General features: G+C 41.2%; 1 protein-coding gene across 3 annotated transcripts in view; it reads right to left on the reverse strand.

Moving 5' to 3' along the window:
- The window catches only part of LOC126190847 (putative phosphatidate phosphatase), a 121,757-nt gene that overhangs the window by 78,489 nt on the left and 26,120 nt on the right, over window positions 1–17,148 (reverse strand). For all 3 annotated transcript variants that reach the window (XM_049931432.1, XM_049931434.1, XM_049931433.1), the window contains exon 3: window positions 8,947–9,248. In XM_049931432.1, the coding sequence (XP_049787389.1) occupies window positions 8,947–9,248 (302 nt within the window). The remainder of the gene's footprint in view (window positions 1–8,946; window positions 9,249–17,148) is intronic.

A 17,148-nucleotide genomic window follows, 5' to 3' on the forward strand; every position in this document is an offset into this window, starting at 1 on the left:
GCAATTGGGAAACTGATTCGCAGCAGCCACAGATTTTTGCAATGGTTAGGATGTTCACATAGCAATTCTCAAATGGCTTCGTGACCAAGGATTTGATTTCTACCACTGTGGTATTGAACAACTGGTACAGTGTTCTGAAAAATGTTTACCAGGATTTGGTAATTGTGTTGAGAAACAGTGGTGTATATCTTTGTAGTTTTGAAGTGTAGTGCAGCATAAAGTAAAAGTTGTGTGGCCTGCCGTAACAACGGAATAATGAGCAACTTACTTTTTGAAGTTACCTTGTAGATTATGAGCACAGTATTCCAAGAACTCAGAAGATTGGCGGTTACCATGAACCTCGAAAAATCAGAGTTTGGAAAGAAAGAAAGAAATGCATATTATGACAATTATCACTGGATGCCTGGTAAAATTTTCTGGTGTCTTGATATAAAAACGAGCTAAAGGCATTTTTGGCTTTTATGGTTTTTGCAGGAAACATATGTACCAGTTATACAAACTGAAAGAAAAAAAATGAAAGTTATCCACTGACAGTTTGGGAACAGACACAGCACTATCCTTTTTAATGTATTTTAAGTTAATACCTGGCCAAAAGATGTCTACTAGTATCAAACATAGGCCTTAATTTGAGGAGTAAATCTCGAGCATAGCACTGTATAGAAGTGAATCGTGGACTGTGGGAAGACTGTACAAGAAAAGAATCAAAGTGTTTGAGAGGAGGTGCTATAGAAGGATGTTGAAAATTTGGTACAATGATATGATAACGAGGTGTGTCTCTGCAGAATCGGTGAAGGAAGAAACTTACAGAAAACACAGACAAGAAGAAGGGGCAGATTGGCAGGACATGTGTCAAGACATTAACAAACAATTTTCATGGAACTGGAGGAAGCTGTAGAGAGTAAAAATTGTTGGAGAAGGTAGAGATTAGAAAATATCCAACAAATAATGAAGAATTCAGGGTGCAAGTGCTATTCTGAGATGAAGTAGTTGGCAAAAGACAGGAATTCACGGTGAGTCACATCAAATCAGCCAGAAAATTTATGAGAAGCAAAAAGTTAATGAATAACAGACTAAACAGATGCTTGTTAATTTCTACATTCAGTATGTGTCAACAAAGAACAATATCATACCATGTGCTTTCACGTGACTATCAACAGGATTAAAAATTCAAACATGAAAGAAATCCTTAGTTAAAGGCAGTCAGATATTTTACTTGCAAGAAACAGAGGAAAAGAAATATGTTTATAAGCTGCTTCATAATATGAGGAACAAGAAAGATGAAGATTCTCTCATAAAGATATCAAGCAAAAATAGAATCATGTCAATGAAATGAACATCCATACTTATTACTTAAAAACAAACATTTGTGCTGCAAAGAGCGGTGGGTTGATAGCTAGATCACTGGAAGCAGGCAGAGGAAGAATTTATCAAATACATAAATGTTAGTTATCCTCATTTTGGATCAAGGTTATAAGAACAATGCATTTTTGTATATTCCTTCCTCAGGCAAGAAAGACAGATTCCTCTTTCTTAGAGGAAGGAACATCTAAGTTCTAAAGTTAATATTTTCTCCTTTTAGTATTTCTGTCAGCACTACAAGGAAATTTATCTCTCAAAGTACCATCTAGCCACTTTTTCTCCCCGTAATTTGTCAGTTTTCCCACTGGCACATCAACAATTTATGTAAGACAATGCCAGACCCATACACCACTATAGTATGACCACCCTTTCATAGTAGAGTACTAGTATTCTTGAGAGCAGCCAACAGAAGTCCGCAGCCCTATACACGGTATCTTGTTTACTATTTACTTTTATCTTAAATGAGGATCTCTAAGTTACTTTCACACTTGGAAATTTGCCTAAAGTTTCCTTAGATAATTATCTGGACGTAACACATACAGAGACTGACATTGCTTTTTAAATTTGTTCTTGAGATCAGACTATGGTTAACAATAAAAGCAGAACATTTTGGAAACTTCCAATGAATGGTTCTCTATAACTAATACTGAAAATAGGTGACGGGGAAGTCATATAAATTCAAATAAATGTGTAGTGATGCAGCATTTTCATGCAAAGAGGGTTTTTCAAAGGGTGCAAATAAACAATTTTAGCAATGGAGGAACTTTCGTGCTTCTACATCTACATCTGCATCTGCATCTATATGGATACTCTGCAAATCACATTTAAGTACCTGGCAGAGGTTTCATTGAACCACCTTCACAATTATCTATTATTCCAGTCTCATATAGTGCGCGGAAAGAATTAAAACCTTTATCTTTCCATACGAGCTCTGATTTCCCTTATTTTATCATTGTGATCGTTCCTCCCTATGTAGGTCGGTGTCAACAAAATATTTTCGCATTCGGAGGTGAAAGTTGGTGATTGTAATTTTCTGAGAAGATTCCGACGCAACGAAAAACGCCTTTCTTTTAATGATTTCCAGCCCAAATCCTGTATCATTTCTGTGACACTCTCTCCCCTATTTTGCGATAATACAAAACATGCTGCCCTTCTTTGAACTTTTTCGATATACTCCATCAGTCCTATCTGGTAAGGATCCCACACTGCACAGCAGTATTCTAAAAGAGGATGAACAAGCGTAGTGTAGGCAATCTCCTTAGTAGGTCTGTTACATTTTCTAAGTGTCCTGCCAATAAACTGTAATCTTTGGTTAGCCTTCCCCACAACATTTTCTATGTGTTACTTCCAATTTAAGTTGTTTGTAATTGTAATACCTAGGTATTTAGTCCCCCCCATGAACCATGGATCTTGCCGTTGGTGGGGAGGCTTGCGTGCCTCAGCGATACAGATAGCTGTACCGTAGGTGCAACCACAACGGAGGGGTATCTGTTGAGAGGCCAGACAAACGCGTGATTCCTGAAGAGGGGCAGCAGCCTTTTCATTAGTTGCAGGGGCAACAGTCTGGATGATTGACTGATCTGGCCTTGTAACACTAACCAAAACGGCCTTGCTGTGCTGGTACTGTGAACGGTTGAAAGCAAGGGGAAACTACAGCTGTAATTTTTCCCGAGGGCATGCAGCTTTACTGTATGGTTAATGATGATGGCGTCCTCTTGGGTAAAATATTCCGGAGGTAAAATAGTCCCCCATTCGGATCTCCGGGCGGGGACTACTCAAGAGGACATCGTTATCAGGAGAACGAAAACTGGCGTTCTACGGATTGGAGCGTGGAATGTCAGATCCCTTAATTGTGCAAGTAGGTTAGAAAATTTAAAAAGGGAAATGGATAGGTTTCATGAGGAAAAAGACTTTTGGTCAGGCGAATACAGGGTTATAAATACAAAGTCAAATAGGGGTAATGCAGGAGTAGGTTTAATAATGAATTAACAAATAGGAATGCGGGTAAGCTACTACAAACAGCATAGTGAACGCATTATTTTGGCCAAGATAGACACGAAGCCCACGCCTACTACAGTAGTACAAGTTTATATGCCAGCTAGCTCTGCAGATGACAAAGAAATTGAGGAAATGTATGATGAAATAAAAGAAATTATTCAGATAGTGAAGGGAGATGAAAATTTAATAGTCATGGGTGACTGGAATTCGGTAGGAGAAAAAGGGAGAGAAGGAAACGTAGTAGGTGAATATGGATTGGGGCTAAGAAATGAAAGAGGAAGCCGCCTGGTAGAATTTTGCACAGAGCACAACTTAATCATAGCTAACACTTGGTCCAAGAATCATAAAAGAAGGTTGTATACGTGGAACAACCCTGGAGACACTAAAAGGTATCAGATAGATTATATAATGGTAAGACAGAGATTTAGGAACCAGGTTTTAAATTGTAAGACATTTCCAGGGGCAGATGTGGACTCTGACCACAATCTATTGGTTATGACCTGTAGATTAAAACTGAAGAAACTGCAAAAAGGTGGGAATTTAAGGAGATTGGACCTGGATAAACTGACTAAACCAGAGGTTGTACAGAGTTTCAGGGAGAGCGTAAGGGAACAAATGGCAGGAATGGGGGAAAGAAATACAGTAGAAGAAGAATGGGTAGCTTTGAGGGATGAAGTAGTGAAGGCAGCAGAGGATCAAGTACGTAAAAAGACGAGGGCTAGTAGAAATCCTTGGGTAACAGAAGCAATACTAAATTTAATTGATGAAAGGAGAAAATATAAAAATGCAGTAAATGAAGCAGGCAAAAAGGAATACCAATGTCTCAAAAATGAGATCGACAGGAAGTGCAAAATGGCTAAGCAGGGATGGCTAGAGGATAAATGTAAGGATGTAGAGGCTTATCTCACTACGGTTAAGATAGATATTGCCTACAGGAAAAATAAAGAGACCTTTGGAGAAAGGAGAACCACTTGTATGAATATCAAGAACTCAGATGGAAATCCAGTTCTAAGCAAAGAAAGGAAAGAAGAAAGATGGAAGTTGGATATAGAGGGTCTATACAAGGGCAATGTACTTGAGGACAATATTATGGAAATGGAAGAGGATGTAGATGAAGATGAAATGGGAGATATGATACTGCGTGAAGAGTTTGACAGAGCACTGAAAGAGCCGAGTCGAAACAAGGCCCCGGGAGACGACAGCTTTCCATTAGAACTACTGACGGCCTTGGGAGAGCCAGTCCTGACAAAACTCTACCATCTGGTGAGCAAGATGTATGATAGAGGTGAAATACCCTCAGACTTCAAGAAGAATATAATAATTCCAACCCCAAGAAAGCAGGTGTTGACAGATGTGAAAATTACCAAACTATCAGTTTAATAAGTCACGGCTGCAAAATACCTCTTTCAAATTCTGAAGCTGGCAGGGGTAGAATATAGGGAGCAAAAGGCTATTTACAATTTGTATAGAAAACAAATGGCAGTTATAAGAGTTGAGGGGCATCAAAGGGAAGCAGTGTTTGTGAAGGGAGTGAGACAGGGTTGTAGCCTCTCCGCGATGTTATTCAATCTGTATATTGAGCAAGCAGTGAAGGAAACAAAAGAAAAATTCGGAGTAGGTATTAAATTTCTTGGAGAAGAAATAAAAACTTTGAGGTTCGCCGATGACATTGTAATTCTGTCAGAGACAGCAAAGGCCTTGGAAGAACAGTTGAACGGAATGGATAGTGTCTTGAAAGGAGGATATAAGATGAACATCAACAAAAGCAAAACGAGGATAATGGAATGTAGTCGAATTAAGTCGGGTGATGCGGAGGGTATTAGATTAGGAAATGAGACACTTAAAGTAGTAAAGGAGTTTTGCTATTTGGGGAGCAAAATAACTGATGTTGGTCGAAGTAGAGAGGATATAAAATGTAGACTGGCAATGGGAAGGAAAGCATTTCTGAAGAAGAGAATTTTGTTAACATCGAGTATAGATTTAAGTGTCAGGAAGTCGTTTCTGAAAGTATTTGTATGGAGTGTAGCCATGTATGGAAGTGAAACATGGACGATAAATAGTTCATACAAGAAGAGAATAGAAGCTTTCGAAATGTGGTGCTACAGAAGAATGCTGAAGATTAGATGGGTAGATCACATAACTAATGAGGAGGTATTGAATAGAATTGGAGAGAAGAGAAGTTTGTGGCACAACTTGACTAGAAGATGGGATCGGTTGGTAGGACATGTTCTGAGGCATCAAGGGATCACCAATTTAGTATTGCACGACAGCGTGGAGGGTAAAAATCGTAGAGGGAGACCAAGAGATGAATACACCAAGCAGATTCAGAAGGATGTAGGAAGCAGTAGGTACTGGGAGATGAAGAAGCTTGCACAGGATAGAGTAGCATGGAGAGCTGCATCAAACCAGTCTCAGGACTGAAGACCACAACAACAACAACAACAACAGGTATTTAGTTGAATTTATGGCTTTTAGATTAGACTGATGTATCATGTAACCAAAGTTTAATGAGTTCCTTTTAGCACTCATGTGAATGACCTCACGCCTTTCGTTATTCAGGGTCAACTGCCACTTTTCGCACCATTCAGATGTTTTTTTCTAAATCTTTTGCAGCTGGTTTTGATCTTCTGATAACTTTATTAGTGATTAACAACAGCGTCATCAGCAAATAACTGAAGACGGCTGCTCAGATTGTCTCCCAAATCATTTTTATAGATATGAAACAGCAAAGGGCCTATAACACTACCTTGGGGAATGCCAGAAATCATTTCTGTTTTACTTGATGATTTTCTGTCGGTTACTACGAACTGTGACTCCTCTGACAGGAAATCATGAATCCAGTCACATAACTGAGACAATATGCCATAAGCACGCAATTTCATTACAAGCTGCCTGTGTGGTACAGTGTCAAAAGCCTTCCGGAAATCCAGAAATATGGAATCAATCTGAAATCCCTTGTCAGTAGCACTCAACACTTCATGTGAATAAAGAGCTAGTTGTGTTTCACAAGAATGATGTTTTCTGAATCTTTGTAGACTGTGTGTCAATAGACTGTTTTCTTCAAGGTAGTTCATAATGTTCAAAAACAATATCTGTTCCAAAATCCTGCTGCATATCAATGTTAATGATATGAGCCTGTAATTTAGTGGATTACTCCTACTACCTTTCCTGAATATTGGTGTGACCTGTGCAACTTTCCAGTCCTTGGGTACGGATCTTTCATTGAGCAAATGGTTGTATATGATTGTTAAGTATGGAGCTATTGCATCAGCATACTCTGAAAGGAACCTAATTGGTATACAGTCTGGACCAGAAGACTGGCTTTTATTAAGTGATTTAAGTTGCTTTACTATTCCGAGGATATTTACTTCTTCGTTACTCATGTTGGCAGCTGTTCTTGATTCGAATTCTGGAATATTTACTTCGTCTTCTTTTGTGAAGGCATTTTGGAAGGCTGTGTTTAGCAACTCTGCTTTGGCAATACTGTTTTCGATAGTGTCTCCATTGCTATCGCAGAGAGAAGGCATTGATTGTGTCTTTCCGCTAACATATTTCACATATGACCAGAATCTTTTTTGGATTTTCTGCCAGGTTTCGAGATAAAGTTTCATCTTAGGAACTATTATAAGCATCTCGCATTGAACTCCACGCTAAATTTCAAGCTTCGGTAAAGGTTTCCAATATGGGGATTTTGTGTCTGTTTAAATTTGGCATGTTGGTTTCGTTGTTTCTGCAACAGTGTTCTAACCCATTTTGTGTACCAAGGAGGGTCAGCTCCGTGATTTGTTAATTTATTTGGTATAAATCTCTCAATTGCTGCTGATACTATTTCTTCAAATTCAAGCCACATCTGGTCTACACATATATTGTTAACTTGGAATGAGTGGAGATTGTCTCTCAGGAAGGCTTCAAGTTAATTGTTATCTGCTTTTTTGAATAGGTATATTTTCGTTTATGTTTGGCGGATTTGGGGATTACAATATTCAATCTTGCTATGACAACCCTGTGTTCACTAGTCCCTGTATCCGCTTAGACGCTCATTATTAACTCAGGATTATTTCTTGCTAAGAGGACAAGTGTGTTTTCACAACTGTTTACTATTCGCATGGGCTCATGAACTAACTGCTCAAAATAATTTTCAGAGAATGCGTTTAGCACAATTTCGGATGATATTTTATGCACACCTCCGGAATTAAACATGTATTTCCGCCAACATATTGAGGGTAAATTAATGTCATCACCAACTATTATTGTATGAGTCAGGTAAGTGTTTGAAATCAAACTCAAGTTTTCTTTGAACCTTTCAGCAACTGTATCATCTGAATCGGGAGGTCGGTAAAAGGATACAACTATTATTTTATCCCGGTTGCCAACAACGACCTCTGCCCATACTAACTCACAGGAAGTACCTACTTCAATTTCGCGACAAGATAAATTACTTCTGACAGCAACAAACACGCCACCGCCAACTGCGTTTAGCCTATCCTTTCAGAACACTGTTAGGTTCTTCGCAAAAATTTCGGCTGAGTTTATATCCGGCTTTAGCCAGCTTTCAGTACCTATAACAATTTGAGCATCAGTGCTTTCTATTAGCGCTTGGAGCTATGGTACTTTCCCAACACAGCTATAACAATTTACAACTGTTATACCAATGGTTCCTGTATCTACTTTCTTCCTGTGTTCAGCCTGCTCCCTTTGTGACTTAAGCCCTTCTTGGGTTTTCCCAAGACCCTCTAACCTTAAAAACTGCCCAGTCAATGCCACACAGCCCCCACTACCCATGTACTCGCCTCCTGCGCATAGTTGACACCTGACCTATTCAGTGGAACCCGAAACCCAACCACCCTTCGGCGCAAGTCGAGGAATCTGCAGCCTACACGGTCGCAGAACCATCTGACCCTCTGATTCAGACCCTCGACTTGGCACAATACATATGCTGTTATCTAACAATGATCAATCAATCAAGAAGCATTTAATGCAGTTTAGGAGAATAAAATAAGCCACTCTCAAACAAACTGCTGAAATTACTGTTCAAACTCCCTCCTGCATCTCAAAATATCAACATTTCTCCCAAAAAAATAAAATTATCATAGCTCACAATAAAATATTGGTCTGAAATAATTCTTCTGATATAAGCGGCTAGGTGATTACTAGTAAAGAAATGGAAAGAGCCAGTTGTTCACTGCACATTCAAACATCCCCTTAAAATGAGGAGATATGGCACCCATTTCTCCTTTAAAAACAATAATAATAAATAAAGATTTGTACTACTCATATTTTGTCAGTTTAAATACATTGCAGGTCTCTGGTAAGATCAAGCTTATCTTCAGCATAGCATTTAAAAACCCCACCAGATTAAAGATATGTTGCACCTAAAGAAATATACAGTACCATAAGTTCTTTTGCCATTAGCCTTCTCAAATATGAAGGAAGCAGTGACAACTGTTAACATCCAATTCATAGTATTTTACAATCAACTTCCTTCCACTGAAACAAATATCCATTCTGACATTTAGATGGAGTCTATACAATTTATGCTGAAAACCTGTGACAGAAAGTATAATAATTTGATTAAAAATAAGCAATTACCTGACTTCTTTGAATAACTCTGGGTGGTCACCAGTGCAAGTAAATTCCTCAATGTACTTGTGCATATATTTCGGCTCCGTACAGTTAATATTTGGCACACATACGGCAAAGAAATGCGGCCGCAGACGTCCTATAACATATTTTGCGATGTCTGTTGTCAAGTGGGAACATGCAACTCCAAATCCAAACACTCCTATCGTTTTATATGATGACCAAATCCAGGGTGGAATTGCTCTGCCATAGAATGTTCTTGCCACTTGTCCATTTGACTGTCTATAGTGTATGAACTCAGTAACAACAAACTGAAATTATAGACCAGAAAATGTAAGCAAAAAAAAAAAAAAAAAATACATGTTACATTAAATAAATATACAAGTTATATGGAAAAAAGTTTATGTATCAACTCAGAAAGCTGCCTGTTTGTCTGAAACATGATTCTTTGACTTTGGAGCAGAGTTTACTTTGATTAAATTTTTGGGAACATTTCAGCTGTTCCAGTTTGAAATACAGTTCTCATCTCTCAAGAAATTTCCCATGAAAAATATTGTTGGCAAAAATATTGGAATATCCTAATGTAATTATCAACAAATCACCAAAACATACACTTCACACAACTAATTAGTAATAAATAACATACCTACTAAATAATAACTAAATACTAAATAATAACACACCTACTAAAAAATGGAAAATCCAGGATACTAAATACTAAATAATAACATACCTACTAAAAAGTGGAAAATGCAGGATGGAATAATGACAGTATTATGAAAAGGAAAGATGTTACCATGTAGCGGAGGCACCAAGTTACAGATACGCATAACAAAAAGACTATCAAACAAAGTTTTTGGCCAAACAGCCCTTCATCAGAATTAGACAACATGCACTTGCACATTCACACAAATGCAACTCACACACAGGTGAAAAAAGTCTCTGGCTGCCAATGTCAGACTGTGAGTAGCAGCATGTGATGGGAGAAGCAAACTGGGCGTTAGGGATAAGAAGGACACTGGTTGGGGAAGGGGAGGGATAGCAGAGTAGGGGTGAGGGACAGTGAATTGGTGCTTGTGGGAGCATAAATGGACGGGGTGGGGATGGAGTAGGGTGTTTAGGTGCAGTCGGGGGGAGGGGGGTCAGTGGAAAAGGGGAGAAGGAAAAACTCTGTGGGTGCTTTGGTGGAACAGAGAGCTGTGCAGCGCTGGAATGGGACCAGGGGAGAGGATAGGTGGCTAAAAAAAACACTGATTAATGAAGATGAGGGTTGGATTGGGTTGTTTTGGGGGAAGAGACCAGACAGCGAGGTCATCAGTCTCATCGGATTAGGGAAGGAAGTCGGCCATGCCCTTTGAAAGGAACCATCCCAGCATTTGCCTGGAGCGATTTAGGGAAATCATGGAAAACCTAAATCAGGATGGCCGGACGCGGGAGAAGATGAGGCCGGGAGGGTTAGGAGAATGTAAGATATATTGTAGGGGAGGTTCCCATCTGCACAATCCTGAAAAGCTGGTGTTGGAGGAAAGGATCCAGATGGCAAAGGCTGTGATGCAGTCACTGAAATGAAGAATGTTGTTTGGGCAGTGTGCTCAGCAACTGGGTAGTCCAGCCATTTCTTGACCACAGTTTGTCGATGGCGATGTACGCAGACAGACAGCTTGTCGATTATCATACCCATATAGAATGCAACAAAGTGGTTGCAGCTTAGCTTGTAGATCACTTGACTGTTTTCATTGGTAGCCCTGCCCTTGGTGGGATAGGTGTTGATTGTGACCAGACAGGAGTAGGTGTTAGTGGGTGGACGTATGGGACAGGTATCGCGTCTAAGTCTGTTACAGGAATATGAGCAATGACGCAAAGGGTTGGGAGCAGAGGTTGTGTAGGGATGGACAAGGATATTGTGTAGGTTTGGTGGATGATGGAATACCACTGTGGGAGGTCGTGGGAAGGACAATGGGTAGGACATTCCTCATTTCAGGGCACGGTGAGAGGAAGCCGAAACTCTGGCAGAGGATGTGGTTCAGTTGCTCCAGTCCTGGGTGGTACTCAGTCATGAGGGAAAGATCCTCTGTGCTGGACAGTGAGACTATGGGAGGTGCTGGGTAACTGGAGAGACGAAGCACAGGAAATCTGTTTCTGTACAAGGTTGAGAGGGTAATTACGTTCTGCAAAGGCCTCAGTGAGATCCTTGTATATTTTGAGAGGGACTGCTCATAATTACAGATGCGATGCCCACGGGTAGCTAGGCCTTATGGAACGGATTTCTTGATCTGGAATTGGGGGCAGCTGCTGGAGGGGAGGTTTTACTGGTGGTTGGTAGGTTTGATATGGACGGAGGTACTGATGTAGCCATCTCTGAGGTGGAGGTCAACATCGAAGAAGGTGGCTTGTTGGCTTGAGGAGGACTAGGTGAAGCGAATGAAGCAGAAGGTGTTGAGGCTCTGGAGGAATGTGGATAGAACGACCTCACCCTCAATCCAGGTCACAAAGATTCCTCTAGATGGTACATGAAAAGGTTTGTGTAGGATGGTGCCATGTGGGTAAGTGTATTAATACACATAACCTCAAGCACCACTCACACACCAAGAAATTTCACCACATGGAAGTATGTACACAAAGATGGTGATATTGCAACCATTCTTGGCGTGTGAGTGGTGCTTCGGATTATGTGTATAAATATACTTTAAAAAAGTGCATCATACAGTCTTTGCTGCTGCATGATCACAGGCAGTCAGCACTGGAACATAATGGCCTGGTTTTTTTGATGCCATCACCCCATGGAAATTTCATTACCTGGGAATACAAGAAGTGAAAGCTAATGTAAAATGTATCTTAACATGAACTAGCCATCTGGAGATGAACCTTTCGGTTCGAAACAGGTAATGGCACTATTTAAATAAATAAATAAATAGCATTGTAAAAAGTTGCGGTTGTCTTCTCTGTAAGAGTCAATCTATATTTCTATGAACTGTTCAACAACTGTATCATCTGGGTCGACGGTCAATAAAAGGGACTAACAACTAAGTTATTCAAGTTGTTAAGTATAACCTCTACCCATACCCATACTCACAGAAAATATTTACTTCAATTACACTACAATGTAAACTACTTCTGACAGAAATAAACACTCCAGCACCAACTGTATTTAATCTGAGCTTTCTGAACACAGTTAGGTCCTTCGTAAAAATTTCGGCTGAATTTATTTCCGGCTTTAGCCAGCTTTCCATTCATATAACAATTTGAACTTCAGTGCTATCTATTAGCACCTGGGGCTCTGGTTCTGTCCCAACACAGCTATGACAATTTGCAACTACGTTACCAATTGCTGCTAGGTCTACCTTTGTCCTGTGTCTACCATGCACAATTGTAGCCTGGTGTCCTTTCTGTTGTACCCTGAGACCTCTAACGTAAAAAGTAGCTTACTCTCCTACACACTTCCCCAACTACCCATGTGTAGTGGACCCCTGAACTACACACATCAAAAAAAGTTTTGCATCACCTTAGTTCTGAGAGTACCAGTACCTATACAGAAAACTGGAATAGAGATCAACATAAACATCATTTCCATCCTTTTTATTGCTCATGAAAACCACACATTGCATATTGTACTACAATACAGCGAGACCTTCAGAGGTGATGGTCCAGACTGCTGTACACACTAGTACCTCTAGTACCCACATCCTCTTGCACTGAGGCATGCCTGTATTCGTTGTGGCATACTGTCCGCAAGTTCATCAAGGCACTATTGGTCCAGACTGCCCCACTACTCAATGGCAATTTGGCGTAGATCCTTCAGAGTGGTTGGTGGTTCACATCGTCCATAAACAGCCCTTTTCAATCTATCCCAGGCATGTCCGATAGAGTTCAAGTCTGGAGAAGATGCTGGCCACTCTAGTCGAGCGATTTCATCATCCTGAAGGAAGTCATTCACAAGATGTGCATGATGGTGGCACGAATAGTCGTCAATGATGATGAATACCTTGCCAATATGGTTGCACTATCAGCTGGAGGATGGCATTCACATATCGTACAGCTGTTATGGCGCCAGCGGTGTATGTCGGCCCCACATAATGCCACCCCAAAACAGCAGGGAACCTCCACCTTGCTGCACTCACTGGACAGTGTGTCTGAGGCGTTCAGCCTGACTGGGTTGCCTCAAAACACGTCTCTGACAATTATCTGATTGAAGGCATATGTGACACTCATCGGTGAAGAGAACATGATGCCAATCCCGAGCCAACCATTCGGCATGTTGTTCGGCCTCTCTGTACTGCGCTGCATGGTGTCGTGGTCGCAAAGATGGACCTCGTCATGGACTTCAGGAGTGAAGTTGCGCATCGTGCAGCCTACTGTGCACAGTTTAAGTTGTAACATGATGTCCTGTGGCTGCACAAAAAGCATTGTTCAACATGGTGGCGTTACTGTCAGGGTTGCTCCGGTCCATAATCCATAGGTAGCAGTCATCCACTGCTGTAGTAGCTGTTGGGTAGCCTGAACGAGGCACATTATCAAGATTTCCTGTCTCTCTGTATCTCCTCCATGTCTGAACAACATTGTTTTAGTTCACTCTGAGACACCTGGACATTTCTCTTGTTGAGAGCCTTTCCTGGCACAAAGTAACAGTGCAGATGTGATCGAACTGTGGTATTGACCGTCTAGGCATGGGTGAAATACAGACAACACGAGCTGTGTACCTCCTTCCTAGTGGAATGACTAGAACTGATTCCCTGATGGACCCTCTCCGTCTAATAGGTGCTGCTCATGCATGGTTGTTTACATCTTTGACCAAGGTTTAGTGACATCTTTGAACAGTCAAAGGGACTGCGTCTGTGATACAATATTCACAATCGACGTCTATCTTAAGGAGTTCTGGGAACTGTGGCGATGCAAAACTTTGTTTGATGTGTGTATTAAGTGGAACCCAGAAACCCAGCACCCTATGGCACAAGTCAAGTAATCCTCAGCCTACAAAGCTGCAGGAACCATCTGAGCCTCTGATTCAAATCCTCAACTCGGCTCTGTGCCAAAGGACCACAGTTGGTTCTGTGGCAATGCTACACATGGGGGACTCTGCCTTCATATCGTAAGAAAAACTGGCAGTCTTTATCACTTCAGTAGCTGCCAGAAACCACAGAGAATTACTTCCAATCCACATCGACACAAGTCGTTAGTACCGATATGGGCCACCACTTAGAGTTGGCTGGATCCTGTGCTCTTTGTGGCATTTGTAAGGAATCATTCCACATCTGGAAAGACTCCTCCCAGTATCCATACACTGGATTCCTTCCCCTCCTTGGCAGCCATATCCCTATGTGGCCCCATTATGTGCCCAATGTTGGACTTCCCAACTACCAGTAATTCCACTGACTGTGAATATCCAGATCCGGTGGGCCAACAGGGAGAGTGAGTGCATCAGCCCAGGTTCTTTGTCAGCTACAGACAGCACCCAAACCCTGTTTGTCACACAAACTGGAGAGGCCTCCCAATCAGCTCCCTAGGAAAGTCTTTTGCTGCTTGCCACATATTGGAACACCCTCCCACTCAAACACGGATGAGGGGTCAACCTTAGTGCCGGCAGTACCAGGGTGGCCACAGTAGTGGACTGTTTGAGGGTCACACAGGACATGCTCGACATCCCTCGGATCCCCATGTCTAGCACCCTACAGTGATGCCCATTAGCAACAACCACAAGCTGTGTGACAGAAGCCAGCAGTACCTGTAGCTGTAGGTAAAGTGTCTCCAACTCAATTCGCATCTGAACACAGCAGTCATAGTTTCTATCCATACTAAATATGGGAGAAATACACTCTGGACAGTTAATGAAATGTGAACTGTGCTTGAAAATACACAAACGTGTGCGAAATACAGGAGTTTAAACTAAAGAGCACAGAGGGAATCTAATATAAGTCACTTCTTATGAGAAGCTGTGTGAACTCACAGATGAAAATGTTGTAGCATGATGCGCTGCTGCAGTAATGAAAGCTATAACTCGACTGTATTATTCACCACACTCCCCTGATCCAAAGGGGCAATTCAATGGCACTGATTTCTGCAGGAAATAGATGTAGGTTGGTCACATTTGAATGATATTTAGAGGTCTTTTCTAAATAATGGAAAGCAAGGAGTCAAATTGACCAACTGTGCCAGAGGAATAAACCTAATCACACAATCGGGGAACATAATAAGTGGTCTCCCACATGCTTCAAAACTGAGTACACTCTTGTCCTTGACCTATATAAATTACCAATGAACTGCAGTATGACCACTATCTGGTTGCCCACAATTTCAAATAAGAATGCCACATTTCCTACAGTTGCCACTGTGGCACGAGGGTACAGCCATGAACGATTATGCTGCTGCCAAAGACATGCAAGCATCCCCTCTTCAAAGCTCCAGCAGCAGATGTACTTCAGTTTGAACATTCATATAATGAGCCTTTTTTGTGTTTGCCAGTTGAACAATATTTAGTAATTTTCATAGTGTCCAGGGCTCAACAGCTTCTGAATAGGCACTGTACTGAACAGTGGCAGATTTGTATGTCTTTTGTATCTGTGAATATTTCTACATCCAAATCTACTATTAAACAATGGAAAATCCAGGATTGAATGTAACATTATTATGAAAAGGAAATTTGCTACTCACTGTATAGTGGAGGTGCTGAGTCGCAGATAGGTGCAACAAAAAGACTCACAATTAAAGCTTTCAGCCATTAAGGCCTTCATCAAAAATAGATGACACACACACACACACACACACACACACACACACACACACACGCTGCTCGCACACACGATTGCAGTCTCAAGCAACTGAAACTGTGGATTGTATCTGAATTCTCTGTTAATGAACAGTATATTTTCCTTGCTCCAGTATTCACTAAAGAAGCACACAGTTTGCAAGGAAGTTATAACAGACTGGCGACGAGAAAAAGGAAGTGGAACAGGGAGCTTTGGACACCAGAGTAAAACAATTTTTTTCTTTCCACTGAATTATTTTTGTGTACCTTCAAGTTGGTGGTTCATGGTGTGGGTTCCTGTAGTCATGTCCTAGTTCATGAACCACGGGCAACGTATGAGTGGCCAAGTAAGTGGTCCAGACAGTCGGGATACCAGTTACTTTGGAATAAGGCTGGGCATCTCGGACATATTCTGAGACGTGGTCACCTTTGTGCTCATACGGCAAAGACTACCAAATCCACCGGTTAGTCCCTCAGCTGTTAGGGGTAAAACCCAATGGGACTCGGGGCAAGTAAGGCTAGCAACCTGCTTCCCTTGTACTTTAAATATGATGCTGGCAACAATCAGAGCAAAATGCCTCGGACCTTTGGAGGTCTGACAAACCAGGGACTCCTAAGATACGACTTGGCAAACAAATGGTAATGAGATGGGGAGCTATTAATATCAATAGGGGCTACTCTGGGAAGAAGGTAGAGCTGGCAGAGGCTGCAAGTAAGATGGGGCTGGACGTTTTAGCTGTTAGTGACATTCGGGTAACGGGTGAGAAAGAAGAGGAAGTGGGAGAATACAAGGTCTACCTGTCAGGAGTCAAAGCAGGAATAGCACAATGGGGTGTAGGGCTTTACATCAGGAAAGAAATGGAACCCAGCGTAGTTGCAATAAGGTATGTAAACGAACGACTGATGTGGATACATTTGACAGTGTCTAGCCAGAAAATTAGAATTGTGTCAGTATATTCGCATTGTGAAGGGACAGATCAAGATAAGATGGATAGTTTTTATGAGGCACTCAGTGATGTAGTTGTTAGAGTAAAGGACAAGGACAGTGTTCTGCTCATGGGTGATTTTAACGCCAGGATTGGAAATCGAACAGAAGGGTATGAAAAGGTTATGGGTAAATTTGGAGAGGATATGGAGGCCAACAGGGACGGGAAACAACTCTTGGATTTCTGTGCCAGTATGGGCTTAGTAATCACAAATTCCTTTTTTAAACATAAGAACATTCACCGGTATACTTGGGAAGGCAGGGGAACCAGATCTGTCATTGACTATATAATAACAGATCAGGAATTCAGGAAGGCTGTGAGGGACACACGGGTATTCAGGGGATTCTTTGATGACACTGATCATTATTTAATCTGCAGTGAAATTGGGATTGTGAGGCCGAAAGTGCAGGAGGTCAGGTCCATATGTAGGAGGATAAGAGTGGAGAAACTTCAGGATAAGGAAATCAGGCACAAGTACATAACAGC

Source organism: Schistocerca cancellata, chromosome 6 (genome assembly GCF_023864275.1).
Source record: "Schistocerca cancellata isolate TAMUIC-IGC-003103 chromosome 6, iqSchCanc2.1, whole genome shotgun sequence".
NCBI classification, from domain to species: Eukaryota; Metazoa; Arthropoda; class Insecta; order Orthoptera; family Acrididae; genus Schistocerca; species Schistocerca cancellata.